Source organism: Marmota monax, unplaced genomic scaffold (assembly GCF_021218885.2).
Source record: "Marmota monax isolate L192 unplaced genomic scaffold, Marmota_monax_Labrador192_F-V1.1 WCK01_AAM20220418_F8-fsc00095, whole genome shotgun sequence".
NCBI classification, from domain to species: Eukaryota; Metazoa; Chordata; class Mammalia; order Rodentia; family Sciuridae; genus Marmota; species Marmota monax.
In genome coordinates, this window is record NW_026695244.1 from 483,701 (window position 1) to 500,166 (window position 16,466).

Here is a 16,466-nt window from a genome sequence, read left to right on the forward strand (position 1 = left end):
TGTAATCTGCTTCCTTTCTCTTGTAGCTTTTAAAATTCTCTCCTTATTCTGTATGTTGGGCATCTTCATTATAATGTGTCTAGGTGTGGATCTCTTATGATTTTGCACATTCGGCGTCCTGTAGGCTTCTAGGATTTGGGATTCTGTCTCACTCTTCAAGTCTGGGAAGTTTTCTCGTATTATTTCATTGAATAGACTGCTCATTCCTTTGGTTTGGAGCTCTGTACCTTCCTGTATCCCAATGACTCTTAAGTTTGGTCTCTTAATGTTATCCCATATTTCTTGGATGTTCTGCTCATGGTTTCTTAACAGTCTTGCTGAGCTGTCTATGTTCTTTTCCAGTTGAAATACTTTGTCTTCATTGTCTGATGTTCTATCTTCTAAGTGTTCTACTCTGCTGGTAGTATTCTCCATTGAGTTTTTAAGTTGGTTTATTGCTTCCTGCATTTCTAGGATTTCTGTTTGTTTGTTTTTTATAACCTCTATCTCCCTGTATAGTTGATCCTTTGCTTCCTGGATTTGTTTGCGTAATTCATTGTCAAAGTGATCTTTCATTGTCTGATTTTGCTGTCTAATGTCTTCCTTGATACTCCAGATCATCTGAAGCATGTATATCCTGAATTCTTTATCTGACATTCCATCTGCTGCAGCTGTTACCTCTTCTAAAGTTGCATTGACCTGCATTGCTTGTGGTCCTTTCTTTCCTTGTCTTTTCATACTGCTTGCGTATCTTTCCTGCAGGCGCGGGCGGCGGCTCTGCTCTCTCCTTATTCCAATTGGGGTGTCGTGACTACCATGCCGGCAGGTCACTGGGCCTGTTCTGGGCGCTGGCGGCGGCTCTGTTCTGCCCCTACTCCAATTGGGGTGACGAGTGTACCACGGTGGCAGGCCACCGGGCCTGATCCGCCGGTCGGTTGCAGGTTTGCCTACCCTGCAGGCGCGGGCGGCGGCTCTACTCTGCCCCTACTCCAAATGGGGTGACGTGTCTGTCGTACCGGCCGGCCACTGGGCCTGTCCCGCTGGTCGGTCGCAGATCTGCCCACCTTTCGGGCACGGGTGGTGGCTCTGCTCTGCCCCTACTCCAATTGGGGTGTCGTGACTACCCCGCCGGCAGGTCGCTGGGCCTGTTCCTGGCACGGGCGGCGACTCTGCTCTGCCCCTACTCCAATTAGGGTGATGTGTGTACCATGCCGGCAGGCTCCTGGGCCTGATCTTCAGGTTGGTCACAGGTCTGCTCACCCTGCGGGCACGGGTGGCGGTTCCGCTCCGCCCCCACTCCAATTGGGGTCACGTGACCACCACACCGGCAGGGCCTGATCCGGGCGTGGGCGAAGGATCTGCTCTGCCCCTACTCCAGTTGGGGTGACGTGTGTACCACTCTGGCAGGCCGCTGGGCCTGACCCGCCAGTCTGTCACAGGTCTGCTTGCCTTGCAAGCGCGGGCGGCGGCTCTTCCCTGCCCCTCCTACCACGCTCGTGTACCACTGGGTCGCGGGTCTGCCCACCTTGCGGGCACGGGTGGCGGCTCCGCTCCGCCCCCTCTCCAATTGGGTTCACGCGGTCACCACGCCGGCGAGCCGCTGGGCCTGCTCCGGGCGCTGGCGGCGGCCCGGCTCCTCCCCTCTGGCTCGAGGACAAATCGAGAGAGACTCGGGTGTCTGTGCCTCACCCCCCCTACCAGGAGACCAACTGTTTCTGTCGCCGCTGGTATTGATGAAGTTCTCTCCTCTGCCGCTTTCTGATGACATCAGATCTCTGCCATGTTGGTGTCCTATGCGAATGGCAGCATTTCGTTCCCCTGTTCTATGGCTGAATGAGCTGCGGTCAGTCGAAAAGAGGGATGGTGATGTCAGCTTTCCAACATGGTGGCCGCTGGCCTCCTCTGTGGTCTGACCGGTGTGGAGAACCGAGATGGACCGCTTCCTTCCCCCGTCTCGAACCCAGAATTCAGCCCTGAGTACGGTGCTTGCACGGCTGGCAGAAACTGCAGCACTGTATCCCTGCGTCGCTATCTCCCTCATCTTTCTCTTGTGTCCCCAGCACTGTGTTTTCATCACAGAATCACAGGTGGACAAAGCCCCATTGCCTAGGGGTATACAGATTTCTCATCTTGGCTCTGTTGGTGTCTTTTCCAGGTTTGCCTTCATTATTATGTGTGAGGATGGCCTTAGGCTTGAGCCTAAGCAACTTCGTTTTTAAAACTCCAGTTTGAAACCTGCAGTCTCACCAGGCATGCCTAACGGAGGAGCCCTCCTCTCCCATATGGCCCTCAGACACAAACAAGTCACTTACTCTGACCCTGGTAAACTCAGAGTGAAGCCGCTGGTAGGCTGTCTTCACAGATCAGGGTAAATGATGTCCCTGAGAAATCCAGTAGCAGCTGATAAGGATTGAAAGGGAGGTCAAAAGCCCCCAAATTTAGTATAAATAATAGAGCAAACGAATAGACATTCAGCCAGCTGGAGAGCCTGATGAGGACCTGGATTGACATCCCAACTCTTCTCATCTGCCTGACCCTCTGTATCTTCCTCAACACTCTCAAACTCTACAGCCACATCTTGACCCTGGTGAGAGCCGCAACTTCTCCTTAGGTCTACCTCCTCAACTGGCCCGTCAGGTTCACCCCAGGAGAAGCCTGTCTTGTTTCCTGATCTGATCACTGTGGTCTGAGTGAGTGTGCATCTATCTGCCGGATTAGAGCCTAAGGCTTGAGACTTTTGATCTGACACTTGAACTTAGCACGCAGAGGGAATGTCTGTCATGAGCCTATCATGATTAAGTGTGTTTGCAGTGCTTAGAAATAATGTATCTAGAATTGTTTGCTGTGAATTAATTAATCTAGGATTATTTGGAGTGCTTAGAATTAATTAATCTAGAATTGTTTACTGTGAATTGATTATGTCTATTGCAGTGCCTCGAATTAAGGATTGTCATTCCTTTGATAAGGAATCCTATAGAGTGAAATTATTTGAGTGAACAAAGCATTGAAAGGGGCAGAAGCTCGTGGACATTCTTTATTTCTCCCCTTCGACTGCATAAGTTGCACCTTTTGCCCATTGTGACAGCATGTTAGTAACTCTAGTCATCTCCAGTCTTACTTAATCCTCATTGCTTCTCCTCACTAGTCTCCTCCACAGGGTTCTTTTCTTGTATCTGGGACATGGCAAGGCCTGGATCTTGAGTTCAGGGGGCACAGGAAGTCAACCTGAGAAGGGAAGGGGGAGGGGAAACAGGGACAAGCTGTGATGTCTGTGGCCTCAGCTCCTGACACTGTGGGATTCTTGCAGTTTTGTTGTAGGAGTTGAAATTGAGAAGTGTGAGTCATCCGTGCTCTTTTTTTTATAAATTGTGTGTGTGTGTGTGTGTGTGTGTGTGTCTGTGTGGTGCTGGGGATTGAACCCAGGGTCTTGTGCATGTGAAGCAAGTACTCTACCAACTCAGCTATATCCCCAGCCCATAAAAATGGTTTTGGCCATACTGGTTTACATGTTCTTACATTTCCATATAATATTTAGGTTCAGTTTGCCAATTTACACAGAAGGGGCTCCTGAGATTTTGAAGGTAATCAATTTGAGGTGTATGGCCACCTTAATGGAACTCCTCTTTTGCATACATTGCTATTAGTGACATTTCTTATTGTCTTATTGTAGCTTTTAACAGATATGGCTAAGTTATATGCTGCCCTTTTGAAAAAAATTATTAAATAAAATATTAAAGCTGGTTTGTCCTTGTGTTTTGTTCTAGAAACAACAAACTAATCTGGAAGACTTTTCTGCTTTATCTTTTTTTTCTTTTAAGCAGCATGAAAAATATTGTACTCAAATGTAACCACTTCCTCCTAGTTGCTTAGCCAATCCACTGCCAATATAACTCTTCCAGGAAATATTGTCTCTTGTGAAACTTCAAGGTTTTGTCACTTTTGAATCACCTAGCTTCTAGTGTCCTTTAGTCCTATAGTGGACACAAGATGGATCACATTTAACCTGTCAAGCTACAGCCTCCTCTCAGTTCATTTGGAAATTTCTGCAGGTGTAACACAGAACATGGTGTTGGGTTCTTTGTCTTGTGAATTTGAAGAATGAAATCCATGGACAGAAGGTCAGAATAGAGTAACAGGATTTATTAGACTAATAGAAAGAAAACAGAGCTCCCAAAGAGGGGAGGAATCCCTGGGAGTTGAGGGATGCGCACGAATGGATATTGTTTAGAGGTTTATATGGATAGACAGGTGGTTTTTGTTGTTGTTGTTGTTGTTTTTGGATACTGTGGATTTAATTCAGAAGAACTTAACCACTGAGCTACATTCCTAGCCCTCTTTGTTTTAATTTTTTTTTTTTTTTAAATTTTTGAGGCAGAGTTTCACTAAGTTGCTTATAGCCTTGCTAAGTTGCTCAGGGCCTCACCATGTTGCTCAGGGCCTTGATAAATTGCCGACACTAGCCTTGAACTTGAATTCCTCCTGGCTCAGGCTCCCAAATTGCTGGGATTACAGTTGTACAACACTGCGCCTGGTAAGTAGTAGCACCGGTTATCAGGGACGAGTTCTGCTCCCTCACATGTTGAAGTATAACATTAGAGAAGCACGCCGAGGCAAGCATATAAAGCAGGGTTTATTTAAAAAGGGGTAACATAGACTTCTCCTGGGAGGGAGAAGGGGGCATAGCTGGTATCCTGGTATCCCCAGAAGTGAGGTGTTCTGCCTTTTTATATGTCTTAGGCTTTCTTTGCTCTTCTGCCCTCTTCCCCTTATCTTTCTCCTTCTTGCATAAGTGATTAGGCCCAGGATGACCAAAAGGTGGGAAACAGGTGGGCTGAAGAGGGAAGGGCAGGATGGTGCAGCCCAAGACACAGTAATTAACAACTTTATAGCTCCCTGTAGGGGCAGGGGCAGGTTCTTGTTAAGGGTGAAGGAAGGGCTCTGAAAGAAGTAAGGTTTCAGGGTTGGGGATATAGCTCAGTTGGGAGAGCGCTTGCCTCACATGCACAAAGCCCTTTGTTTAATCCCCAGTACCACAAAATAATTAATATGTCAATCCCAGACTTCTCTGGAGTTACTTAAAATTGGCCTGACTCAATCTGACCTGATGTGATTTACCTGTCTATACTGACTGCCTGTTAATTCTGGCTTCACAAGGATGGATGGGTTTAAGGAAGTCTGTCCCCTGCCCAAACCTAGTTAAGGCACTCAGTGTCTATGAGGTATTCATGCAGGCTTTAGTCCAATCAAAATATTGATCAGACATTTTTCCTTCTATGGAGAGGCCGTGGACTTCAGGTCACCTATGTCCTGAATTTCTATTGCATAAGTCCTGATTTTAAAAACAGTCTTTATGTAAGTTTCTCAGCAAAAATCTGCAGCTGCTGTTTGTGCTGTGCTGTCCAAGAAGTTACCCAGCCTCATCTCTTGCTCCTGATGCCTAGGAGAGAAATGTATTTGATTTAGGCCTGGAAGGAAGGTAACTTAACAGAAAAAGGTAACCTAACAGAAAAAGTCTCTTCCTCCGGAACTTAGTTTCACTTAACTCCCATATGCCATCTAAGGCTGGTTCTGGGAAGGTCTCTGAGTCAGTGCGTAAAGGTATGGCGTGATATGGAGGAGGAGGGAGTCTTGGAAGTTGGAAGGTGTCAAATCAAAAGCTCCTGCTACCCCAGGCCCTTTTGAGGACTCTCAAGAACTGGGATGGACCTTTCAGCACACTGAGCTATTCTCTAGCTGGAGCACCCACCCCCTCTATCCTGGGTGTCAATCCTTCATTCATATATAAAGTCTCTCTGAGGTTGGGGAACTTGGACCAGAGCTTGGAGGTAAAGGAAAACCAATCAGGTCTACTATTCCTGCTTCCCAAAGCGGAACTAAAGAGAAACAGGTGTTTCCCCTTAGTCACCAGAGCAGTAGCTGACACCCATCACCATTAAAGGATATAAAGGTTTTGACTGTCCTTCAGGCAGAGGCTGAGAATTGTTCATGTTACTGTCAGCTCAGCATCAGTGTGCCCTAGGGGGTTTTGTTCTAAAGGGGAGAAGTTTGAAATACTGAGTACAAATACCCACGGGGCCTGCTATCTCCCCTTGGTAACTCGGCTTAAGTCTTTCCCTTGACTACCAGGATTACTAAGAGAAAAGCTTAAGTTTTACCTTCCTTCCAGGCCTAAATCAAATACCTCTCTCTCCTGGGCATCCTTGTCTAGACTTGTCCCTGACTTCTTTGAGTCTGTGTGACACTGAGGAGAAGCCCCATTTTTAGCACCACCACACCCTGCCCACTTCTTACAGATCCTGTGTGGTGACATAGGGAGTGACAGCCAGCAGTAGCCTGAAGATCAAGAACTCAGGATTTGGAATCAGAGAGACCTGGGTTTGGGCCTGAATTACCAGCTCTTCCCAGTTTGGGGATGGTGGCAAGAGAGTCTGCCTTTCTGAACCTCTGTCTCCTCATCTATTGAATGTAGATAATAAGCTAACAAAAGCAGAAAGTAGCTAATAAAAGTTTATTAGAGATGGGATAAAAAAGTGGTAGTGTCATAGTTATTAAGGAAGGCCAGCACTGTGTCTTATTCCCTTTTGCTTTCCAATGGAATTCCATGCTTTAGATTTAGGAAATGCTTGCTAAATAGTTAACATTATTGAATAAAAGCTGAAAGAGTTAATGTGAGAAAGAAATGATAGTTTTATAAAATTGCCTCCCCAAATGGCCTAAGGAACAAAATATTTCTAATCAAATCAGAGGACTAAGATTTAGGGTTTATCTGTCTTTATCTTTTTAAAAAAAGATTAGGGTAAGCCAGGTGTGGTGGAAAATGCCCCTAATCCCAGCAACTCAGGAGGCTAAGGCAGGAGAATCTCAAGTATGAGGTCAGCCTCAGCAACATAGGGAGACACTGTCTCAAAATTTAAAAATAATAAAAAGGGCTGGGGATATACCCCTGAGTTCACTCCCCAGTACCCCCCACCAAGTGGTAAAATACACATAACATAAAATTTCTCATTTAAATAATTTTAAATGTACAATTCAGTGGCATTATGTAGATTGATGTTGTCATACAATTCTCACTACAGTACTTGTCTTTGTCAAATACTGAAACTCTCTGGGTGAGGTCTAGAGTATGGAATGGCACTTTAGCACATTTGCTGGAAAAAGCATCCTACATCTTGCTTTTTTCCAGAGATAAACATCTTCCTAAGCTTCTGTACCTCTTTCAATAGTTCTGCACATTTGAGTTAATTTCAGTGTAGGGACTTGGAGTCAAACTTGCCCATTTAAATATTGCTTTCTGGCTCACTGCGTGACCTTGGGCAAATTACTTTTTACCTTTCTGTGCCTTAATCTTCACATTTTTAAAGCAGGGGCCATAGTAATAGTTTTAATTTTAGAGTGTTGTTGGGATGATTAATTAAGTAAATATTTGTCAATACTCTATGAGTGGCACATGGTAGGTACAATGCAAATATTTCCTATTATTTTATTATGAGAAATACTTCTTCAAAATCTCTTTTTCCTGCTGGATCGAAAACGTTGAGAATGCAGATACTATCAGTGTCGTCTACTATTAATTAATTCACTTGCAAGAAACTCCAAATAGGTTTATAGTCTCCCGTTTTCACTTATTTTTTGGTCTTTTAAAATATTTTATTTATGTGCACATGGGCTTACTTAAAATTTTTATTTATTTGCACATGGACATACTCAAGGAAAGATTAAGATAACTACTGTTTCATGAGCTTTCTGGTTTTATTTTAAAGGAGAAGTGAGTTTGGGAAGGAGATGGGTAGGGAAATGGACTTGTTTCCTTTTGGGGGAATTGTGATCTAAAGGAATGGCTGGAGTACCTCCTGGATCCCAGAGCCATTTGCCTTTTCCCACTTGGGGAATTCCCGAGCTCTGTGATGAGTAACCAATGTACATTGGCCTTTAGGAGGTGCTGTTAGTCAAGATTATTTTAGTCAGGGACAGGGAGGGAAAAAAACCTAGGAGCAATGACAAAAGCAGGAAGTTAAGAGTCACCGTTCTCCAGACCAATTGGGACAGCACGTTTTGGGTTCTCTCTTGCTACACAAATGGACCTCAGAGCACATAAAGGATTCTAGTTTCTTTGAAACTTCATTTTAAGGGAATTCTTCAGAGAAACTTTTCCTTCCAGAGGCTTGGTGGAACTTAGAGCGGAAGACATGTGAGTAACCCCCCGCACCACCCCGCTTCCAGGTTCAGGCTCGACCTTCTCCTTTGTTCAGGCCATAGAAATTTGCAAAAATCCTTATTGTCAGCAACGACATTATTTCTGCCTCGATGTCTTTGCTGTACCAGGGAAAATGAAAGTTAGTTGAAAACCAGGAAGTCTTCAACATAGCCTTTTACCGGCAGATGTACCCTAGTCCAGACAGGTTTGTCAGACTCACTGAGGCGAAGGGTCAGAATCTTAGGAAAACACAAGGCAGATGATGTGGGAGACCCCAAAAGGTTCTCTAAGCAACCAGTTGGTGAAGACCCCAACTCATGTTACATTAAAATAGAAGCTTTTCTTTTCCTTTTTCTTCTCCTTCTTCTTCTCCTCTTTCTTTTGAGGTGGGGCTGTGCCATGTTGCCAAGACAAGTAGTTGGGACAACAGGCACACACCACAATGCCATCTATTTTCTTTTTTTCCTGACAACAAAAGTAATATCTATTCAAATTAAAGAAACTCAGATGGAAGCCCAGAAGAAAATTTATAATATCTAAGTGATATAAACACTCTTTGTTATTGAAACTTTGTTCCTACCTTTAGAAAGTATTTTCCTGCTTCTAAAATAGCTGAAATCCTGCAAAATGAATTCATACCTCAGTCTTTATAGAATGAATAAGATTCTAGTGAAGATCTTTATCAATGCGTTTCTCCTTTGAGTAGAATGAAATTCAGTGTAGGGAATCCTAGAGTTTATAAATAGATCAGGTAGATAAGTACTTTTTTGTAACGTCCAACACTAATTTGAGCATTTCTTATTTAAAACAAAAAACAGCCCCACCCTTTTCTTCCCGGTAGATGGGAAGAAAAGGGTGATGGCTTCCTTGTTGTGAGATAAAGGCTGGTTAGCGTTAGCAACCTGCAGTTAAGGATGAACTCTCGTCCCTCAGGGTACCTGATGGTCTTAGGTTGTTCTTTCTGAAATGTTCACCAAGCCAAGATTGCTTTGTTTCTACAACTTAAAAAATAGACCTAAGTGCTGTTTCTGCCAATTGGGAAGCTTACAAGTTCCAACCAGGTTACCAGGCCTGAGAGAAAATGTGCTGTATCTTCCCCACTCTTAACTCTCTCCCGCTGGAGACATTTTTTATTTGGGAGAAAACAGAGTAAATGGAATTCCAATAAAACTCCCTCCAAATCTCCTAGAAGGTAACTTGTAATGTTGGGGTAGAGTTTTCTGGGTTAGTTTTTTTTTTTTCCTGTGGTGCTGGGGATTGAACCCAGATGCTCACATATGTTACACAAATGGTCTACCCCTGAGCTACATCCCAGTACTTTTTAATTTTTATTTTGTGCCAAGGATTTAACTCGTGATCCTACACGATTAGCCTCCCGCGTCACTGGGATTACAGGTGTGCATTCATACGGCAGGCTGGGCTGTGGGGTTTTGAAGTAGCCCCGCGTAATTTTAATTTTTGGCACTTCCAAGAATTCTAATGCCCCATTCTCTATGGGAATCATAGAGAGCCTGGCAAATGCCCAGAACAAAGCAGGCCAGAACTGAGGGCGGATCCAGAACCCAACGTGCCCCGTGTCTCACTCAGTTCTGAGGCCTCCTTCCCCATTTTCTTTTTCAGGATGGCCACATCTCAAGATCAAAGTCTGGGTTCCAGTTCAGATGAAAACTGTCAATTGAGATTTCGAGAGAAGCTTCTAGCTATCGATTTGGAACTGAAGTTTCAAGATGTAGAAAGCCTAAAGTTTCTCTGCATAGGTTTCATCCCCCAGAATAAGATGGAAAAGTGCAGGTCTGCCTTGCATCTTTTTGATTATCTCATGACAGGGGAGATGATAAGTGTAAAAGACCCCTTCTTCCTGGCAGAACTCCTCTATACCATCAAGCAGAATTATCTGCTGCGGCACCTCGGCTACACCAAAAAGCAGGTGGAATGTTTACTTCCCATCAGAGGGAAGCTGTCTCCATTCAGGTGAGGAGGTGTCTGGGAGAAAGACTGGAGGGTTTTTCTGTGGAGGGTGCATTCTGGCCTTTGCGCTTTGAAAGAAAGCTGGAATTAAGATCTTTCTCTTATCTACCCCCTAAAAGGATAAACCAGGAGATTCTATTTGGGGAGACTTCTCAGTTTCAGATGGTTGGGAGATTTATGAAGTTTCCAGATCCCAGCCCTGGGCTTGAACATGGCTTTCCTTTGTTGAGTTGCTCACTATCATGAAGCCACACCAGGTGGCGAGTCCTGAGCTTTTCTGGGTTCCCAGACTCTGTGCCGGCAGGCAGCTCTTCCTCCTGGGATGCTCTGGTGTGTCTGCTTATATCCCAGAATCTTAAGCAAAGAAATAATGAATGCTTGGAGTCAAATAAGCAAAATGAAAAAGGAAATATGTCTCTGGGGGACATCACACATGTCATGTCTGGTTATAGATTTTTATACGTTTTTGGCAGAAACCCAGAAAGATAAAATATCATACAGACATTTTGCCAAGAAGGTAAAATACCAGCATTGGGCCCACCATGGCCACACCTTTGACAACAGTGTTTTAAACTATCTATAGATATTGTAGCATCCACTTAGGAGAACCTGACGAGAAGCCACCTTCAAAGGATGTTTTGTGGAGATTACAGCCCTTTAGGCCTTGGCCTTGAAGCTGATCCCAGAACGTGACCTACCCTAGGGTCAGTGGAAGGATGATGAATTCCAGAACTCCATGCTGCCCCTCTGCCAGCTAAACATCTGAGGGATGCTCCTGGCATCTGTTAGTGTGTGAATGTGTTTTTCTGTTTGTGGATGATAGGACTATCCAGAACTTAAAGTCACTTCTTTCCTTTTTAAATATGTAGTGGGCTGTATATTGGCCAACATCAGGTCCTCTCTAACAAGGGCCTGTAAATGAAGCCTGAATTTCTAGAATGGAGTCAGATGGGAAAGCATACTGAATCTGGGTTTATACTTTCCTAGTACGGAAACAGCACTGCACCAGGAATCAGCCAGCCTGCCTCTACTTCTCAGTGTGTTATCTTAATTTAAATAGGTCACTTAGAGGCTCAGAGTTTTTGTTTTTGAATGTATCAAAGGAGAGTCATAATTGTTCACTCCCAGTGTTGATCATTCAAATGACAGGTAACATTTGTGAAAGCCCTGGATTTACCATGGTATCCTCTGCAAGTGTAAGGCTTCATTTGTCCTTTTGGATGTGTTTCGTAGAAAACTGCTCTATGAACTGTCAGAAGGCATTGATGAAGAGAATTTGAAAGACATCATCTTTCTGCTGGCAGATAAGATTCCCAAAGTCTCGATGGTGAGTGAATCCTACAGCTGGGGATTTAGGCAAGCACTGCTTTCACCTGTGATTGACACAGGAAGATTTTTCTTTTGAAAAAGGGAGGCAGTACCATATGTGGTTAGGAACATTGACTTTGGTCCGTGTTTGGACCTGGATCATTGTTAGGAACACTGTCTTTGGCATTGGATGGGCCTGGATTCTAGTCCTGATTTTGCTACTAACCCTGTGTTGTAGCCAAGTGATTGAACATTTCTGACTTTGTATTTCCTTATGTGTCAAATTGTATCTAATCTTACCACTTCCTTCTAGTATTGAGGAATTAGATGAAATAATGTGCAAAAAGCACTAGCAGGAGTGTTTGGCATTTTAACTGTGCAGTAAATACTGACTATTTTTGACAGTCATGTGTTTTATGGTATAAAAGTCATGTGTTTTATGGTATAAAAGTCATTTGGAGCACAAGAAGGGAATGAAGAGGTGGTAAGCAATAGCAGAGTGGGAGCTCTGTGTTCATCACCTACTTTAGGTGAGGGTTTTGAGGGAGCCTAGGTACGGTTTTTGTGAAAATCAAGTGAAACAAATGTTTGATGATGTTTTGTAAAGGGCTGCACAGGTGTGTTGAATTACTAGGAATGGTTTTAAGATTAACAGAATTGTTTTCTCTGTATTGATCATATTTAAAGGCAGCACAATTGTTGCATGTGTATCTCTCAAGCCTCAAATTAAATTTTAAAATTTTGACTTGAGGGCTGGGATTGTGGCTCAGTGGTAGAGCACTCGCCTAGCACATGCAAGGCCCTGGGTTCGATCCTCAGCACCACATAAAAATAAATAAAATAAAGGTATTGTGTCCAGCTACAACTAAAAAAGTAAGTATTAAAATTTTTTTGCCTTGAATAACATGACAAACAAGTTAGCTAGTTTGAGAAGGGGAGATTTTCAAATTTTACCCTATAACATTGTGTTATTTGCTGTTGTTTTTATTAGACTTTAAGTTATGTAAGTACATAAGAATACAACAGTATTCAGTAGGACAAAAGAATACATGTAACATGGGTAGAAGTGTTGAAACGTAGTCATGAAGTGAACAGTCATGGACCCACCATCCAGATTCTAAATGGAAGCCTCAACCTGGGTCAACTGATGTTATTGACAAATAACATGAGAAAGTCACTGGGGAGTGGGAAGTAGTTTTATGTGATGGGTCAAATGAGCACTATGTTTGTAATTCATTAGACAAATTTCCTGGAATCGGGTCTGAGACTGAACGGGTTCAGTCTCTTCTGACCATAACCTTTGAGTCATTTTATTCCCTTTCTAGAGTCCTCAGGGATTTCAGCCTCTTGAGTTCTTCTGTTGGTCATTCTCTACTCTCCCTTTTGTGTTTCTTGCTTCCAAGGATTGGCTGTGCGTTCCTTAGGGGTGGGGACTGAGTCTAATTCATATTTTAGCTCTGACTTGTGGAATCTGTTACAAAATGGAGTAATAATGAGGCCATCCTCTATCTTCTCTTTCTGTTTGAGAAAGCTGCCTGAACCCTTTTTTAAAATTTTTGTAGTGCTGGGGATCAAACCCAGGACCTTGCATGTGCTAGGCGAGTGCTGTCCTACTGAGCTACATGCCCAATCCTTGAACCTTTTCCTTTTATGTGATTTTTGCAGTAATAACTAGGAGAGGTAACAGGAGAAACTAAAGAACTGGGAGGGTGATGTGCAAAGATGTAACATTTTCATAGTTGTTGCTCCTTGTCAGAATCTACTAGTTTTCTCCCTTAGATGGTCCTTGGAAGTTCTGTGTTTTTCATCTTATACATTTCTGGTTTTGTTTTTTACACTTTTTTTTTTCTTTTGCCATTTTATTGTAAAAAAAATAACCAAACAACCAACAGAACACAGGTATAGAAAATGACACAAAACATGCGGAGTAATGCACTATTATAAGGCTAATACCCTTGAAACCACCACCTAGGTCAAGAAACCACATTTTGCATTTTAGCAAAATCATATTGTACAATGTGTCATCTGAACTTGCTGTATGTGCTCCTGATCTGAGTGCTTTCAAAATAAATGAATAGACAAGAATTTAAAAAAAGAAATGCAGGGAAAAAAATATTAAAAATTCCCATCTATTCTGAAAATTGCTCCATTTGCCCTGTCCCAGTCAGGTTCCTTCTTGGCCCTTAGAGGTAACCATTGTCCTGACTTTTTAGAACTGCATCGTTATGTTTTTTGATGACTTTTTCACTTAACTGGGAGTCCCTAGATCTCTTGTTTAGTCTTGTTCGGTTTTTCTTCTTTCAAGAGTTTTTGAATCTGTAGGTTAAGTTCCATTCCCCCAGTTGCTTTCTTTTCTTTCCAGTACCTGGGATTGAACCCAGGACCTTGCCCATGCCAGGCAAGTGCCCCGCCACGGAGCTGTATGGCCCTCCCCTCCTCTCTTTATTTTTCTCAGCCCTTTCCTGTTGAAGAGCCATAGGGCAGTATCTGAGCTTTTCTGATGCTGCTCAACCTGGTGTAGGTCAGCTTGTTCCTCTGTCCTCTGCATTTCTCACAACCTGGCAGCTGCATTCTGAGGCTCCATCAGACTTTTGGAAAGACTGTAGGTGGTTTTATGATCTTTCATAGAAAACCATTTCTGTTTTTTTTTTTTCTCTTTTAAATATATAGCAACTGTTGGGTTTCAACAGTTTTATAGATTGATTCTTTGGAGGCTGCAAAATAGAAACATTAAAATTCTATTATTTTGTTTTCTCCTCATTTATTACTTGGTTACCCAGTGACACAGTTTACATATAAATCTTTGATTATTTTTTTACTTCTGTAGTTTTCTAGATAATTAATAGGTTTCCTGAAGTTTTTGAAGATGGCCCATTATAAAAATATATATAAAGGTGAACTCGTGGATTTATGTATATTTGAGGTATTTCAATCCATTGCGATAATTATCCTTATTGAGGTTCAAATTGTTTCTCTTTTGATCACTGGGAGACTCTTCGAATTGGTTCTTCTGTCATAGTATTTAAAGACTTCTTTGTTACCTGGCAAAGATGTCCCAGGTTCACTTTGTAAACATTCTGCTCAGTCCTAGAATCCATCCCTTCTTTTTATTATAAAGCAATGTTTTCTTATAATGAGAAGTGTTATTTCAAGACTGCAAATTAGGTATTGGGGATGTTCATTGATTCTGGGATGATAATTATTCCTAATTGTTTTTCCCAAAGGATAGAGCTAGGAAATTGTGTGTGTGTGTGTGTGTGTGTGTGTGTGTGTGAGAGAGAGAGAGAGAAAGAGAGAGAGAGAGAGAGAAATTTTTTTAATACAAAATATCTCATAACTTCCACTTATATTTTCAGTTCAAACTAATATCCACTAGATTTTTATTTAATCATTTCTATATTATACCTGCCTCTCCTGTTCTTCACACTGAGAATCCTGGTTCTTATTTCAAGGGGATGATAGAATTAGAATGTTAGATAATCTTTGTTTTTGTTTTATTTCATATGACACATACCACAGTCTCAGAATATATATTCCTACCTCTTTTACCAATATGATTGTTCACATAGTTGGAAAATTATTTGCTCCTGTTATATCCATCCTCTCCCTATGTCAGAGCATAAAGCCATTCTATGCTATACTCCCCTTCCCCCTTTTAGTCCTAATTTAGACCTTGTTCTATAAACATTGTGTGTGTGTGTGTGTGTGTGTGTATGTGCACATAGAGAAGGGGGGGGTGAGCTCTTAGACAAATAAAAAAAATCAAGCATTTAATTTCAGATAATTTTTATAAAGCACCAAGGTGTTCTCTGCTTCTGCCTAGTGTTTCAGTGCTCATGTTTGCAGTGATGCAACCTGACTGCCTGCTGAACTGACAGCATTTTTCTTTAAATGCTGAAATTCTCAACATTGGAGAGATACCTGCAGTTTAAAAAGCTCTCCCTGTGCTTCTAATAACATTCTCTCCCAACCTGGGGCATCCTCCTACAATTTTTCCAGTATCTGGATTTATAAATAAAATGAGACCTCTTTTCATTGTTCCAGCCCTCCCTCCATCCTGGACGGAAGTCCTTGCAACCTGAGGTGGGGAGTGAGAGGTGGGGGGAAAAGCACTTGTTGAAGGAGTCTCTGCAATGCTCCACACTGCAGAGCTTTTCCACCCAGAACTGGGGAGAGTTTCTTTCTCTTTTGGTTGCACAGGTCCTAGATCTCTGTTTGTGTTTTGAGTGTACACAGGATCATTTTTGTGAGCAAGCCTTCCAAACATTCCTCCTCCTGCTAAATTAGCTTGTCAATCAACAAAGCCCATGCTCAAGCAGCCAGATGATTTGTTTTTGCTTTTGATATGTTTTTCTCAGTCCAACAGTAAAAGGAAGTCAAATTCTTCATGATATAATCATGGCTGAGTCATGATTCGATAATTGGGTTTGTCTCTCTTGGACTTTGCAATCAGGCCAGGCTCTGAAGTATGTGGAGGACAATTTCTAAGTATCTCAGAGGAGTTTCTTACCAGGGATTAAAGAGGCTGCATTATCTACTATTGCAACTGCAAAAGAATTATCACAGAAGAAATAACTTACTTATAGTCATTGGAGGAGGACCTGGATACCCCTCAACCAAAAGGAAAAGGTTCTAAATTCTTACGGCCTTTCCATGGGGACAAAAGTGACTTTTTATTATTGTTGTTTCTTTGAGACACTGTCTTTCTGTTGCCCAGGCTGGGTTCAAACTCAGTCTTCCTGCCTCAGCCTCTCAAGGAGCTGGGATTACAGATGAGTACCACTGGGCTCAGTCAAAAGGGTAAATGACCTTGGGCTGGGGATGTGGCTCAAGCGGTGGCGAGCCCGCCTGGCATGTGTGCAGCCCAGATTCGATCCTCAGCACCACATACAAACAAAGATGTTGTGTCCGCAGAAAACTAAAAAATAAATATTAAAAATTTCTCTATCTCTCTCTCTCTCTAAAAAAAAAAAGTATATGACCTCTATAGGGTATTCTGGGATTCCTCTTTGATAGC

The 16,466-nt window shown here is 42.6% G+C and overlaps 1 protein-coding gene across 3 annotated transcripts in view; it reads left to right on the plus strand.

The window, feature by feature from the left end:
* The first annotated feature begins 546 nt into the window (after positions 1-546).
* The window catches only part of Casp10 (caspase 10), a 43,023-nt gene continuing 27,103 nt past the window's right edge, over positions 547-16,466 (plus strand). For all 3 annotated transcript variants that reach the window (XR_006855860.2, XM_046463101.2, XM_046463102.2), the window contains exons 1-3: positions 547-8,167; positions 9,794-10,144; positions 11,375-11,468. Coding sequence is in view for 2 of the 3 variants with exons in the window: in XM_046463101.2 (XP_046319057.1) it covers positions 8,166-8,167; positions 9,794-10,144; positions 11,375-11,468 (447 nt within the window). In the remaining variant the exon portion in view is untranslated. The remainder of the gene's footprint in view (positions 8,168-9,793; positions 10,145-11,374; positions 11,469-16,466) is intronic.